The 16,417-nt window shown below is 40.7% G+C and overlaps 1 protein-coding gene across 3 annotated transcripts; it reads left to right on the top strand.

Annotated features, from left to right (window-relative positions):
• Positions 1–5,972: 5,972 nt before the first annotated feature.
• lrrc29 (leucine rich repeat containing 29) lies at positions 5,973–16,416 on the top strand. Of its 3 annotated transcripts, none has more exons than XM_038705405.1 (11): positions 5,973–6,287; positions 6,576–6,677; positions 6,849–6,983; positions 8,547–8,723; positions 11,583–11,891; positions 12,172–12,388; positions 12,987–13,144; positions 13,253–13,468; positions 13,572–13,784; positions 13,877–14,094; positions 14,175–16,416. In XM_038705405.1, the coding sequence occupies exons 1-11, from the start codon at positions 6,249–6,251 to the stop codon at positions 14,341–14,343; spliced, it is 1,953 nt and encodes a 650-aa protein (XP_038561333.1). In that variant the 5' UTR covers positions 5,973–6,248; the 3' UTR covers positions 14,344–16,416. The 3 variants fall into 3 exon arrangements, with proteins under 3 accessions (XP_038561333.1, XP_038561334.1, XP_038561335.1); XM_038705406.1 differs by having other exon boundaries at positions 8,547–8,726; positions 11,586–11,891; XM_038705407.1 differs by having other exon boundaries at positions 5,974–6,293.
• Position 16,417: the final 1 nt, after the last annotated feature.

Genomic DNA, 16,417 nt, shown 5'->3' with positions numbered 1-16,417 from the left:
AGGTGTGCGACCTCTGATATATATAGCGATTGTAAGTTGCTTTGGATAAAAGTGTCGAATAAATAATAATCTTTATTTGTAGAGCACTTTTCAAAAACAAGTTACAAAGTGTAAAGACAATAATACCCCAAAAAACAATGCAAGAAAACATTGAAAAGGCAAAGCAAACAACAGCCAGCAAATGGTAGATGAAGGATAAACAAATGGCAGAGAATTAGCATATACTCAAAAACTCTTCCTGAGCAAAGAAAGGAAATGCAAATGTATATGGCATCAGATGTTTCTCTGTCTCTTGATTGGTCTATGTTAAAACTCTCACCAACATGCCAGCAGACGTTTATTGTAAATCAGACAACCTTTTCCTTAGGAATAAAAACCCTGTGACCAATGCTAATTTCTCACAAGTTAATTACAGTGAAATAAAATCCTAAAAATCAGCAACTTATAGGTGAAAAGGCTGTTGCAATAATCCAGGCGTGATGAGATGAAGGCGTGTAAAATGGTCTCGGTGTCCTTAAAAGTTAAAATTTCTAAGTTGATAAAAACATGATTGAACAAGCTTTGTGGTGTGCTGCTCGAAATTTAAATTACTATCAAACCAGACACCAAGGTTCTTTGCAACATGCTTAATGTGATTTACTAGGGAACCATCTGCCATCTGCTGGGACCCGATGACCAGGATTTCAGGAGTTCAGCTGGAGGAAATTATTTGACATCCATTTTTTAACTTCACGAAGGCAGTTGTTATGTGAACTCAGCATTCCAGGGTCTATGGATCTGACGGGCAAGTATATTTGTGTGTCATCAGCATAAATATGAAAAGAAATGCCATGTTTATGGATAATATGTCCAAGGGGAAGCAGATACAAGGAAAACAAAATGGGTCCTAAGACCGACCCCTGAGGCACACCATATTTAACTGGACAGAACGAAGAGACATAGTTGTTTATAGACACGCAAAACTTCCTATTTGACAGGTAGGATGAAAACCATTCTAGGGCAGTACCAGAGATCCCCACCCAGTGCCTCAGTCTGTCTAACATGATGTTGTGATCAATGGTGTCAAAAGCAGCGCTAAGGTCCAGGAGTACCAGGACTGAGCACATGCCTTCATCAGCAGACATTAAAAGGTCATTGGTGACTTTAAGCAGGGCAGTCTCAGTGCTGTGGTACTTCCTGAAACCAGACTGAAACTTTTCAAATAATTTGTTATTTTCCAGTACAGTGAGCAGCTGTTTGGACACAATTCTTTCTAGAATCTTTGCAATAAAAGGCAGTTTTGAAATTGGTCTAAAATTTTGATGGAGGGAGGGATCTAAACCAGGTTTCTTTAAAAGTGGGTTCACGCAAGCCGTTTTAAAATAATCAGGGACACAACCAGTAGATAGGGAGCTGTTGAAACAGAGATCAAATGGGGCCCAACAGAATCTATTACTTTCAGTAAAAACTTTGTAGGTATTACATCAAGTGGGCTGGAGGACTCTCATTTGTGATACTGTTTTTAAAAGCTCAGACAAGTCGATGGGATAAAACTGTTTAAAACTGTCTTGTTGCTGGTAAGTAGTAAGAGGCTGTGGGGGTAATAGAGGCTCTGATTGACACCACCTTATTGGTAAAATAAGATAAAAACAATTCACAGTCATCATTACTTCCAGCTGAGGCACAAGGAGGGGTTGGGTTTACCAGCTGATCCACAGTCTTAAACAGAAACCTGGGATTGTGTTTATGTGTAGTAATGAGTTCAGAAAAACAGTGTGTTCTCGCATCCTTAACCATGTTATTGTAGTTAATTAATAAATCCTTCAGACTGAGGTAATGGACTTGGAGACTGGATTTTTTCCATCTGCGCTCTGCTTTCCTGCATTCCCTTTTTAGGCTGAAAATGCTGTAATTTATCCAGGGTTGCTTACTAGCTTTAGACGTAGGCCTAACCTTTAGAGGAGCAGTAATATTTAGTGACGACAAGCAGATATGATTGAAGTGATCGACCAGATTGTTGGTGTTGGAATCAGACAGGTGTTGGCTTTGGCTCTGAAAGAATGTGCAAAACTTTGAAACACTTTGTTCATTAAAGATGCAAGAACACACGGAGCTTGGTGAGGTGGCATGAGTAACAGGCGAATCGCAGCTAAAAACAATACATTTGTGGTCAGATATGGTCATGTCCACTAATTCCACAGAGGAAATGCTGACACCCAGGGTAAAAACCAAGTCCAGTGTATGACCACGGTTATGTGTTTGCCCTTTGACATGTTGTTTGAAGTTAAAAGAAGTGGCCATATTTAAAAAGTCAGTTACATTAACATTGTTGGGGTCATCAACATGAATATTAAAATCGCCACAAAGAACAATTCTGTCATAATTTAAAACCAGAGTAGATAAAAAGTTCTGATAAAAATCCTCCAGGCGGTTTTGGGGGGCGATAAATTATAACAAATATGATGATATGATGCCCTCCAAGTTTAAGAGTGAGAACTTCAAAGGAGTTAAATTCATCACAGCGTACTTGATGATTTTTTCCTATACACGCTCACTAGCCCACCACCACGACCACTGACCCTCAGTTGACTAAAACATCATATTGAGGCGGACACAGTTCAGCTAGCTGGCTATAGTCATTCATTTGCAACCAGGATTCAGTTAAAAACATAAAATCTAGATTTGCAGACAAGATAAAATCATTTAAGATAAAAGTCTTACTTGACAGATCTCACATTGAAGAGAGCCATTTTAAATGAGTTTGTTCTGGGTGCTGGAGTTGGTGCAGTTGTCCTAATCCTTAAGAGATTACTAATATTTCTGTGTGGGATGTGCACATTTCGGTTTACTGGTCTATGCGTGATGATGACAGGAATAGAAGTCTTTGGAACAGCGCTGGGAGCAGACGGCTTTACATACCAGCAGGTGGAGACAATTGTTAGTGGCAGTGAGGCAGAGATCTGTTCAGTGACCGGTGGTGTGTCCAGGTGTGCTGCATGAATGATTAGTCTTCACGTAAGTCATGTGTGGACCGCACCACATGCTGTATGTGAGCAGCTAACATTTCTGAGCCCTGTTTGTTTGGGTGAAGTCCGTCTGTCTTAAAAAGAGACATTCTTTGCCAGAAAATATTAAAATTATCCACATAATACACACCGTGAGCCCTGCAGGCGGACTGGAGCCAGTTGTGGAGGCCAAGGAGTCTACTGAAGCGGCCAGCACCGCGACCAACTGTGGAAATGGGACCAGAGATAAAAACGGAGCGATGGCATTAGGTCCTGGAGTTTTTTTAAAATGTCAGCCATGGTGGCACCGGGGAAGCAGTGAGTGGTAGTGTTAAATGTTTCTGGTTATGGAGTCACCAATTATTAGTGTGGTTGGGGAGAAAAGGGGATGAGGAGATGCCGGTTGTAAATATCATGTTACAAGCTGTAGTGTCTCCAAAATCACTTCAATCATCAGTGGTCTTCTACTGCAACACTTAGTTTGAAAAAATTTGCTTTGAGGTAATTTTGGGGGATTTTAATATAAAATAACCTCACTGTTATACAGAGTACAGAGTGGAAATACTCCATGAACTTTCATTGTCATGCAGATGATACTCAGTTATATCTATCGATCAAGCCAGATGAAACTCATCAGTTAGCTAAACTTCAAATGTGCCTTCAGGATGTTAAAACCGGGATGACCTGTAATTTTCTAATGTTAAACTCAGATAAAACTGAAGTTATTGTTCTGGGGCCCAAGCACTTCCATGACGCATTATCTAAAGATATAGTTTCCCTTGATGGCATCGCCCTGGCCTCCAGCACCACTGTGAGGAATCTTGGAGTTATCTTTGATCAGGACATGTCGGACATGTAGTCTCACATTAAGCAAATTTCAAGGAACGCCTTTTTTCACCTACGTAATATTGCAAAAATCAAGAACATCCTGTCTAAAAATGATGCAGAAAAACTAGTCCATGCATTTGTTACTTCTAGGCTGGATTACTGCAATTCCTTATTATCAGGCTGCTCGAAAAAGTCCATTAAGACTCTTCAGCTGATCCAGAATGCTGCAGCACGTGTTCTGACTGGAACCAGGAAAAGAGATCACATTTCTCCTGTCTTAGCTTCTCTGCATTCTCTTTGATAAAGTTTATAGTTAGGGCTGGCTCAGGTGAGTCCTGAACCATCCCTTAGTTATGCTGCTATAGGCCTAGACTGCCGGGGGATTTCCCATGATGCACTGAGCTCCTCTCTCCTCTACTTTCTCTCCCTCTGTATGCAACCTCATCCCATTAATGCATGTTACTAACTGAACTTCTTCCCTTTCCCGTAGTCTTGTGCTTTCCTTTCCTCCTTTCCTTCCCTCTCATCTCTCCTCCTATCACTTACTGCAGGTGTTTCTGGCTCTGGAGCTGTGGAGTCTGGATCTGTGGTTGCGAGTCACCTGCTGCCTCCGTGTTCCTGCTTGACACCCTCTGCTACAATTATTGTTACTAGTCCTATTGTTATTATTGTTATTATAATCATTAACACTACTATAAATATCTATACTATTTTTCATTTAGTCTATAGCAACATTACCTTTAATGTCTGTACCTCTGTGTGTATATTGTGTAGGCTGCCTCCCTTCTCTCTCTCTCTCCTTCACCCCTAACCGGTCGAGGCAGATGGCTGCCCACCCTGAGCCATGTTTCTGCTCGAGGTTTCTGCCTCTTAAAAGGAAGTTTTTCCTTGCCTCTGTCGCCTAGTGCTTGCTCTTGGTGTGAATTGTTGGGTTTCTGTAAATAACATCACAGAGTGCAGTCTAAACCTGCTCTTTTATGAAAAGCGCTGTGAGATAACTGTTGTTGTGATTTGGCGCTATATAAATAAAATTGAATTGAATTACCCAGCTAGACATTTTACTTTCCCAGAACATTTTGAGAACTTCGCTGCTTGTGTCAAGGACATTGTCTTTTAATGTTCCCAGATTGTTACCAAACGGACATGATGTGGAGTTCTTTAAAGTATTGGGGGACGTTATTTGGCAGACCTTCAGGTGAAGTTGTCTGTCTGCCTGATTGGTGGCACCTGTTCTCAACATGAGACCATTGATGATTGGGCAGATTTTGCAGACACTACAGCTTATTACAGTAAATGTATTGAAAATAAAAATTCCCCAAAATTATGCTAAGCTATATTTCTATAAAGTGTTGAAGTATCACAAGCAGGATATCAATGATTTGTGGGGTGATTTTTGAGACACTAAAACTCTGAAAAAGTGAATTGAAGAGAAAATCTTTTCCAAAATTATGCAAAACAATATTTCTAAAAACAGTACAACATGAGATCACTGATACCTGGGGTAATTTTTGAGACACTACAGCCTTTAACAGTGTAGTTATTAAATATTAAAAATAGGCCTACCTAATATTAGGTATGCAAAAGTATTTCCCCCCCAGAACTAAGTGTTGTAGTATAACCAGCAGTATATCATTAATGTGTAAGGTGATTTTGGAGGCACTACATTGTATAAGTGTGAAGTTAGAAGAATATCTCTGCAGAATGTGTTTTCGGTGTTGCACTTTGTAGACGGTCCCTGCGCACTCGTCTCACAGTCTGCTGCACGTCGAGACCAATGTTATTTGTGCCGCTCCTAGGAAGACTCATTTATGTGAAAATGTACTTGTAGCTTGTTGTCTACATAACTACGATAATAAAGAGGCGTCGTTGTGATTTAAACACGTTTTGCTTACAAGTTACTGATCCCGGAAGCTCGAATCTGTGAATATATTTCCAACTTTACCGAACTCAGTAATAAATGGCACCTTTCCAGTTATCTCTAATTACGAGATCCAGATCTCATAATTACGAGAAAAATAGGTCAATGCACCAACCGTCTTTTTGTGGCTGTTTGGAAAGCAGTCCAGCTACAGGTCGAGGGAACATCAGGAAAACCTCATTTCCCACAATGCCCTGCCTCCTGACGCACGTGTTTTCTCTGCGGTCAGCTGAGCCAACTGAAGTCAGATGGAAATGTACAGCCTGCGGTCCAGTATAAAGTAGCTTAGTGCGATGACAGCAGGCAGCATAACTCTTCATTGGTTTCCATTGATCTGAAATTGGTCATTTTAGTGATTAGTTAACGATATTTGCTATTAGCTTAAACGCTAACGTTAGTTAAGTAACGTTAAGTTAACGCTGCAGCCTTTTAACTTGTGCAGCTAGCTACTGAATGGCTAGTTGATTCACTTGTGATGGTCTGCTGTCCTTTATAATAACGAAGGAGACGAAGCTGAGATGGATGAGGACATGGAAGCACCTGAGCTGCCTGTGGAGGTATAGGTCAGAAAAAGCTAGTACCGTTACAGACTGTTCTTGTTTACAGAAACACCCTGCTCCATATTCATAGAGTCACTCACCTAAGTTATGGGAGCTGCCAGTAGAGCCACAGTGCACTCCTGGCGGATGAGCACGTGGCTTGACATACTGTTGTTGTCAAAGGACAACATGTTATTCAGTCATACAGTATGCTGTAATTTGTCAGGTAACCCTGGGGTGGATTCTTCTCTTCCAGGATCAGTAAACTTTAGCAAACTAATGCTGTCTTTCTGTCTCTTGCTGTAGATCATAGTTTACATCCTGAGCTTTCTTCACGCTTCAGACAGGAGGGAAGCCTCGATGGTGTGTCGCAGCTGGTACAGTGCCAGTCAGGACCTGCGCTTTCAGGTAATTTCCTGAGTCGGGGGTGCGCTGCACAATGGATTATACACTTGCATAATACTTTCTTCAGATGGTGTGTTGACGCCATAGTGTTGACTGATTAGAAATATCTGTATTTATGGAGCATGCTTGAGGGCAAAGTTAACATATTACCTCTCTTTCTGTATCTCTGGACAGAAAAACGTCACTTTCTGCTTCCCAGCTTCAGCCTCATCCCTGGAGCTGATCAGAGGTCTTGGCGGAAAGTCACACTGCAGTCTGATTATCAGCCAGCTCGATGGGTTCAGTATGTCGAGATCTCTGCTTCTGGAGGTGCAGTATGCCATTACGATTAAAAAAAACCCTACACACTTCTTGGGTTAGCACGAGTGGGCGTAGTTCCGCATTTTGAGATTCTGAGGTCTTTTTATAGCTGAAGATGAGGGCTTGTACGATTAGGATTGATTGGATGGCTGTGGGGAGTGTAACAGCTTTAATCATGATGGAGATTCATGTAAAGTTTTCTAATTACCCAAGCTTCAACTTAAGAATGAGTGGAACTGAACTATTTCTATTGCTAAAGTCATACATTTCTCTCAGAATATTTTCTAGATGTGCTTGTGTTATTAAAAGGCCATCACACATAGTACAGGTGCTGGTCATATAATTAGAATATCATCAAAAAGTTTATTTATTTCAGTAATTCCATTCAAAAAGTGAAACTTGTATAATACATACATTCATTCCACACAGACTGATATATTTCAAGTGTTCATTCCTTTTAATTTTGATGATTAAAACTGACAACTAATGAAAACCCCAAAATCAGTATCTCTGAAAATTAGAATATTACTTAAGACCAATACAAAAAAGGATTTTTTAGAAATGTTGGCCAACTGAACATGAAAAGTATGAGCATGTACAGCACTCATACGTAGTTGGGGCTCCTTTTGCCTGAATTACTGCAGCAATGCGGCGTGGCATGGAGTCGATCAGTCTGTGGCACTGCTCAGGTGTTATGAGAGCCCAGGTTGGACTGATAGTGGCCTTCAGCTCTTCTGCATTGTTGGGTCTGGCGTATCGCATCTTCCTCTTCACAATACCCCATAGATTTCACCAACCAGTATTATGAGATACTTATCTTGAAAGACCAAAAGTATAAAAAAACACGGGGAAGAACATTTAGACAGATTTTTATAAGATGTGACAGTTTAAAAATAAAACAAAAAGTAAATTTACCGGTTTTATTTAGTGTTGTGTTTTCAGTTAAAACGTTCACACACTTCCTTGTGCGTTCAAAAAAGCCCCCCACCCCGAGCAACAGATTGCTGTAGGACAGGATAGGGAGTGTCTCCTCCTGAAAGGCTAACATTGTAGTATAAGCCAGGAACAAGACATGTGACATAAAGTAATACTTTTTTTGAAACCTGCGTTGTGTTGATTATTTCCATGGTATCACTCTTATCATATGAATTTCCCATCATACGGACTACGATGTAGCATTCATAATTACGACACGCCACCTTTGTCCTAAGTTCAATTTACTGTCACTGACCCTTATTACAATAATGTGTGTGTATGTGCTTGCAACCATTGAATTCCCCGTTAAAGATTTTGTGTACTACCAAGTTGTTAAACCGAAAGATAAGGAGAGGTATAAGTCCAGTACCAGTTTTTACATATACTTAGCATGTTATGGCATGGAGATAGCAGGTAGTGTATTAAACAGCATGGTTCTCTCTGTCCTCCTGCCACCTTGCCACCCCATAGCTTCCATATTTGCTTTACTCAACACTGTCTCTTTATCTTCTCTTTGAATTCGCATCCTTTCTTCTTTCTCTCTGTCTCCCATCATGTGTGATTGTCTATGCGATCTCTTTTTGTCTTTCTCTTCAGGTGGGTCTTTGCTTGGGCTCTAAGTTGGAGAGTTTGGCACTCCCTGGCAGCAGTATAACCGAGGCCTCACTGCTGGCCCTCCTTCCTCGCCTCACCTCCCTCCGTAGGCTGGACCTCAGGGGCCTGGACAGCCTCTTCATGTCTGGGGCTTTCCTCTCCAGGGAGGAGCACAGACAACAGTGTGTGTGTGTGTGTGTGTGTGTGTGTGTGTCAGTCAAAGAAATGTATACCTTTCTGTAAAAACAACATTTATAAATTTCAGTTTCTAAAAAATGGCATTTAGCATAACTACCTGCACTGGCTGTGTTATGTTGAAGCAGTTGTCTCACTGACTGCACCTTCTGTCACAGAAACACCAACTATTAGTTGAAGAGAGCTAAAGCAAATGAGAGCTAGTTTGAAAGCTTGCTACAGCTAGCCTTAGCTAAAACTACGATTCACACAGATTTTCTCCCATCTATTATTTATTATTATAAATAATTCATCTTTATGTACCAGCATCTTGGTAACTCAGTTTGATATTCTGCATAACTAAATGAGGAAGAAGCTAAATTCTATCCTGATGAAGAAAAAAGAACAGCTCCTGCTGAAGCTAACGTAACTAGGTGAGCAGAGATACACTACAACTCTAGTTGAATTCATATCATTTGTTGTGGTTAAGCTACTTGTAAATATATTTAAATCTATTTTGTTAACTAATTACTAACTAAAATTAACTTAACAAGACAGGTAATTTATACATCTAATTCATTTGAACTAGCAGAATGCAGTAACTTCAATTAAAACCCTAGTCCCAATTAGACACCTGTCCCTTTTACTGTCCTGGTGCGGCTACACATTTTGAGAAATAAACACAGGTCTCAATTAGAAGCCTGGTTCTGGTTTTTATTTTTGGATGTATAAAATAGGGGTGGGAATCACCAAGGCCCCACGATACGATATTATCACGATATTTATGTTGCGATTTTAAATATATTGAGATATATTGCAATTTATTACCTTTTTCCAACTTCCAATTAGGTTCCTAAAGTCAAACTTTGTCAACATCTGTTTATCTAAAAGATTCATTTCTCTGTTTGTTCATATCACTTTTTCTATATGGTCCTGTTAAGTTTTCTAGTGGAATAAAAAAGCAATAGATTTTATTATTCTAGTACCAAAAAGTTAAAACTCCCATCTACAATTTATATACTAAAATATCGATACTTGGCGTCGATACAGTATTGCCATGGCAAATATCACGATACTATGCTGTATCTATTTTTTACCCCCACCCCTAGTATAAAACCTCTGAAAGCCCCCTGGGTCGCCCCCTTGAGCTAGTTTGAACCTGCTTATATTGCACATACAAATATGTTTAAACTTTTGTCAATATGGATAGTTACACACAATCGTTCAGTTAATTTTACGGAAACAATGAGTGCCAAAGTATTATTCATATCTGATATCAGATCATATCAATTTACTGGTATGGTCCCCCCCCCCCCCCCCCAATTAGATTTATTGGCATGAATGTAGTGTAAAGTAATCAAAGCGTTTGTGTGTTAAAAAAAATAAATATATATATATATATATATTATTTACATTTAATTAATTGATTACAAAGAAATCACTATCAAATGTAAAAACAAATCAATTACTAAAATATCAATGATCAAAATAATAATAATTTGAAAATCTGTACAATTATTTGTTAGTCTGAGGTTCCACTGGTTGTCCTCACTTCATGGCATGAGGAGACATATTTTGCAGAAATTATTTCGCATTTCTCCCAGTAAATAGGGGAGTTTTTGTGTGTCAGATATGAATTCGAATTCGGGGTATATTTAGGAAATGTTTGTAAAGTGTTTTTGTCTTAGTGTTTTATATTTGGGGCATGAGGTTAGAAAGTGCAGCTCTGTCTCTACCTGTCCCCTGTCACACTGGGAGCAGAGTTTCTCCTCTTGTGGTAGCCAGCTCTGTCTGTGGCGACCCTTTTCTATGGCCAGGCTGTGTTCACTCAGTCTGTATGTTGTCAACATTTTTCTTAATTTGGGACATTTTATTGTACTCAGGTAATTGTGTGTTCAGTCAATCAGTGTGAATTCTCTTTTTAGGGTCAGATAACATTGTAATTTACTTTGTGTTTTGGTCGTTTCTTTCCAGTATTCAATATATTTTTCTTTCTGCTTGCTGATAATTTGGTTTGGTCTGCTTGAGTTGGTGTTGCTGTCCTGAGGCTGTTGGGGACTTGTTACTGCAGAGAGCCTCAGGACCAGCTGGCTGAGGGGACTCTTCTCTGGTTTCAGCTCCTGGTATGTTAGGGCTTTGTGATGATATGTCTGGTGGTTAACTGATTTTAAGTGATTGTAAAATTTAAGTGATCTTTTCTGTATTTTTAGTAGGAGGCGGTATTGGCCGAGCTCTGCTCTGCACAGGTTATTTGGTGTCTTTCTCTGCACCTACAGGATGCTCTTACAGAACTCGTATGGATTGTCGGTCCGTCTGTCTGTCTGAGGTTGGCCTAGATGGGTCTCTCGGAGGTAGATCATATAAATGATTCGTAATTGATTTTTTATCTGATATTTTTTTCAAGTACTGGTTGAAATAAACAATTTTATTAGTAGCCTGTTTCCCATCTTTGCTGGCCTGTCCCAGATATAGGCAGGGTGAGGAAAGCGATTAAGGCAAATAAAAGCCTCGGCTATTAATTGAAGTTTCATGTAATCACAAAACACTGCTCCTTTTTCAGTAGTTGGCTACTGTCTTTGTAGAGCAGTACTGGATTCTGCTTTCTCCTACATTTCTACCTGTATAGCTCTGTCTTAAGCCAGGATTAGTATCTTCCCAGAGGGGAGAAGAGGGTGTTGGCAGAGATTATAAATGTAATCATAAGGGTGAATGATGGGCGTTCTCCTCAGTATTATAGCAGGTAAATAAAACCTTCCATTCACATTCCCTGCAGTACATTTTTATTGTCATTTTGTTTGCACAGTTTTATTGTCTTTCCACCTGTAGTTATGGTCCAATTTCAGTTCAAACTCCATCTTCTTGTTCCAGGTAAGGTCAGCCCTGTCTGGTCTGGAGGAGCTGGACTTGTCCGACCTGCGCTACCTCTCGGACCTCACCTTCAATCGGCTCACTGGCTGTACCCCACACCTCCGCCGCCTCTCGCTGGCCGGCTGCCATATCGCTTTCGAGTTTGACCCGTATCGAGGGTGCCCGGTGGGAGCAGTTGAGGATTCGTCTGCATTGCTGTCACTGAGGAACTTGCGGAGGTTGTTAACAGAGCAGAAATCCACCCTTGTTGCTCTGGACCTCAGCAGAACCTCCATCACCCCTGAGTCACTACGCAGTATTGCACAGGTCGGGATACCTTAAGTCCTTACAACAGCTTCTTAATTGCTTGAGCAGCCACGAATGGTTCTTCACAAATTAAACTACTCAAGTCATATCTTGGTACCTCTTTACTGGTTTATGCAGAGACAACAGTCTGCTTTTATACTAGTAAAGATTTCATAAATGATTTAGAATATTTTCATGATTTTAGCATGTTCTTTAACTTCTTTGAAGATAAATTCAAATGCTTGTCCTCATAGAAGACACACAGTGTTTTTTTTCTTCTTGATATTCTTTCTGCCTGTAGGTTCAAGATTTGGTCTTAGAGGAACTGTGTCTGCACGGCTGTAAGGAGCTGACCGACTACTCGGTGGAGGTTCTGGTGAAGCACCAACCGAGTCTCCAGAGAGTGGACATCAGTGCCTGCACTGAGCTGACCAACAGGTCTGTAGAGGCCATAGCACGGGGCTTGAAGTCACTGACACACCTCTCCTTGTCCTGCGACTGGAGGATCACTGAAAAAGGTGCTCATAGTGTATTTGTTTTTATGTGTATCATAGACTTAAATGAATTAATAAATGTAAAGAAACTAAAAGGTTCTGATGATAGCTCAAGCGAATGGGGAATGGGCTATGGGGAAATTAAAAATGAAATGCTACTTCCTATTGGGAGCATGAATGTGCTCAGCAAAAAGGCACGGCAATAAACTTGTTGTATTATGAAATATTGTCATGCAAAGTGGCACTGAAAAAAAGCTTAATGTCCAGATTGAAAAGTGTTCATCTTCTGGGTAACGTGAATGTGTTCAGAAAAGGGACTCTGCCCATTAGACCTTAATATTCCTTGTGTTCAGATGAAATGTTTGGCCTTACGCTGATGCTAGAGCATAAGCCAGGGAGTCACCAAACATATTAGGATTCATCCTCTGGAGGCCCCGTACTTGCTAAGATCTCTTATTCCTGATCATGACTGCTAATTATAATTTAATATTAAAGTTAAACCCACATTAACTTAATTTTTTTGTTTTTGTGAATTATCTTCCCATGCACTTTTACCACCCCAGCCTGCTGTCTGCTAAAAAATGTGTTCCACTTCAATGTGATGACTTCATGTCATCCACAGGCCTCGCTGACCTTCTGTCTGTGTCCTCCCTGAGGACTCTGGATCTGTCTGAGTGTCTGCACGTCAGTGGAACAGAGATGGTGAAAGGCTTGACTAGATCCAGTGCTGCCAGAGCACAGCTGGAAACACTCAGCCTCAAGAGCTGCACCTACATTAGGGTCAGTAGGTTTGTTTGTACAGTATGTGTGTTAAACCTGCAACCGTGTCTGTGTGAATAATACATGGGGAGGGGGACAAAAACTATCTTCTTCCTCCTCTCTCTTCAGGATCTTGCAGTTTTATCTCTTACCCAGCTTCTTGGGGAAACTCTCCGCGAGCTAGACCTGACGTCATGTGTCAATGTGACTGACTTGTCTGTGCGCGCTATAGCCACCTACCTGCAGAGGCTGGTAGTTCTGCGGCTCGGCTGGTGTAAAGAAGTCACAGACTGGGGTCTGCTGGGGATGGTGGAAACATCCAAATGTGAGCCTGACCAGGAAATGGTGAGAGGGTGTAGGAAAATTAGGGAATATCTTTCCTTATACTCTATAAGTTGCAGTATCTGTATTTTATATAGCTGTTGTGTTCATGTACTCGTCTCAACAGGGAGACAAGGGTCCCAGGTTCACCCGGACATTCGGCAACATGGGCTTCTTCAAGCCTCCTCGTTTGCCATTTGAGGAGCGACCCAAGCTGGTGACGCAGAATGACCTGGAGCAGTTCAAACAGCAGGCTGGAGCTTCACTTTTAGCTCTTAACAGGCTGCAGGAGTTGGACCTCTCCGCCTGCCCCAAACTCACTGACAGCAGCATCACACAGGTGAGAGGCGGAGGAGAAGCAAATGTTTCAGTTTGTAGCAGGAATGCAGGAAGACTGAAATCAGGAGTCAATCCTGTCTCTCCTCTGCTAAGGTGGTGCGATACCCAGACCTCCACCGTCTGTCTCTCTCCATGCTGCCGGAGATCACTGATGCCAGCTTGGCGTCGGTCGCCTGGCACTGCCGCAGCCTCACCAGTCTGGCACTCAGCCACTGCCCGGGTATCAGTGACCATGGAGTGGCACAGGCTGCACCGTACCTACACAGACTGCAGCATTTCTACCTCTCCTGTTGTACTAACATCACTGACAGGTGAGTGGCATGCAAAACCCACGCCTACTGTATCTGTAGCCCAGGATAAAGGATGAATTCCTAATCTCTTGACTCCTCAGATCCTTGTTCCTCCTGCTGCAGCACTGCAAGCGCCTGCGAACACTCGACATCTCGCGGTGCAAAAACATCTCCTTAACAACAGTGGACCTCCTTCAGTCACAGCTGCCATTCCTGGAAAATGTCCACTGCAAATACATAGGTGGGTCTGATCTTACCCTTGCTTTCTGACTGACTGATTGAATGTCCTGGATGACCGCTGACCAAAGCCCGCTCCACGAGTGAAGCTTTTGCACATTTCAGCAACTTGCACAGGAAATGTTGAAGAGCACCTCCTACAGCTACTGTAAATACCGTCACCTATACTACAGTTCCTTTGTTTGTTCATGCTTGGATTCAAACAATCAGCTGGGGCAGACAACCCTGTATCTAACCACCACATTCAAAGATCCGTTAAGTCCAAGTAGAAGAAGTTTGCATGTAATGTTTATGTGGTGCATCATCACTGAGGGCGGGGAAGTATAAGACATTTCAAGGTGCTGTGTCTGCGTTCAAATATCTGTTAAAATAAAGAGAAATCCTGAAAACTGAAACACACAGCCACCAAAGCAAGAAGAAAATATTCTCTATAATGAGAATGTGAACTCTTTCTACATTTGTTTCTAGGAAGATGTGGCCCAAACAATTTTGCTTGTGATATTTTATCGTCTTGTAACAAGGTACTTTTTATCTAAGTTAAAGCTAGAGTGCGGAACTTGTACATGTATGAATGGAGGTCTTTTACATTTAAGCACGTACCAAACAAGTTCACACAATGCTGATTAAGCTCATCACTGGCAGGTAAATCTCTCTGTATTTGCGGTTTACTGGAGTTTGAAATCTGTGGCGATGTTCATGTGCTGCTGCACTGGTGACGATGTGTTTTACGCCACCCAGCAATGACCGGTCTTGCTAGGGCCACCCCACAGCCATGTAGAGAACTGTGTGATCACGAACAAATGATCACGAAAAAAATGGCTCACTGGAGAGAACATTTATTATTGGGTATTGATTACGATTGTATAGTTTTAATGTACTTTGGCAGTGTTGTATTGTTTGCAGCTATGCCAATAAAGTCACTTGAATTTAAATGAACAAAGGTGAGCAACTCTCTCTCTACATGGCTCTGGAGCAACTGTAGTGACGGAGCAGACTACAGCATCTAGGAGTATGACAGAGGCTGTGTCGGAAAAATCTAAGAGGCATCTAAGAAATGTTTCTGATACTCCAGATAAAGAAACTTTGCATTTAGAGGAAGGATTAGTAAAAAAGTTGTACTCTCACTGCCAGAAGGGGAAACACAAATTCTGCCCTGCAGGCTAAAATGTTCCATAAGAGACCATCTCGTCTAGATTGAAAGTTCATTTAAAGTTAACTATTTTATTTCTTTTATTCTATTTAATAATTTTGAACTAACATGACTCGCATGAAAATATCAGCTGTAAGAAACTAAAGATAACTAGTTATATTCCAATGCATTTCTATTGTGTTGTGAGTACTAAAAGGAGGCAAGACCTAATTTAAATGCTCAGTTGTCTTCTTCTGTACAGATTAGGTGAAAGGGCTTTTTTAAAAACATAATAGGAGAAATATTTTTTCTTACAATGACAGTTCTGTGTTGCTAAAGTAGAAGTAAAGATGGGATATGAGTGAATAAGTGGTCTTCAGAGTTTCCTGAAAGAGTTCCCTAAACATCAACTATTAAATCAAAGTTAAGGCCAATCACTCCGAAGTGAAGGTGAATGACAGCAAGCTATTGATTTAGAATGGCCTCTTTTAGAAGATAATAGCCTTTTTTTCTGTCAAAGCATGTCAGCAGTGCACCTGCCTCCACTGAACGGTTTGAATTATTTATGGATTTTTTTTGAAAACTGCCAGTTTTATCCAGAGATGGGATTAGCATGAAATAAAATTGAGTCTCAAATTTTGAGGAATTTATTGAAAGTAATATCCCACCAATAGCAAACAAACCATGTCACTTTTTTTTCTATGAAAATCTGTTGGCTGTTATTACTGGATACTACTCTAGTGTCTGTAATGTAGTGTGATACTGACTTTTCTTTTTCTCTTTTTGTTGTATTGGCCAACCACTGAAGCCTAGCTAAAGAAATAATATTCCTTTATACTTAAGGTATATTGTTGAATAAATTTGTACTATTGGGACACTGTATGATGCACTATGACAGAGGGAGCATTATAAGGACAAATAACATTTAAAAGGATAAAAGATGTTGATTTTATAAATAAACCAAAGTTTGACTACTAT

Source organism: Micropterus salmoides, unplaced genomic scaffold (genome assembly GCF_014851395.1).
Source record: "Micropterus salmoides isolate LMB-PRFRI ecotype aquatic unplaced genomic scaffold, ASM1485139v1 Ms_hic_scaffold_8, whole genome shotgun sequence".
Classification (NCBI taxonomy): Eukaryota; Metazoa; Chordata; class Actinopteri; order Centrarchiformes; family Centrarchidae; genus Micropterus; species Micropterus salmoides.
This window is presented reverse-complemented; position numbering and strand designations above follow the sequence as displayed.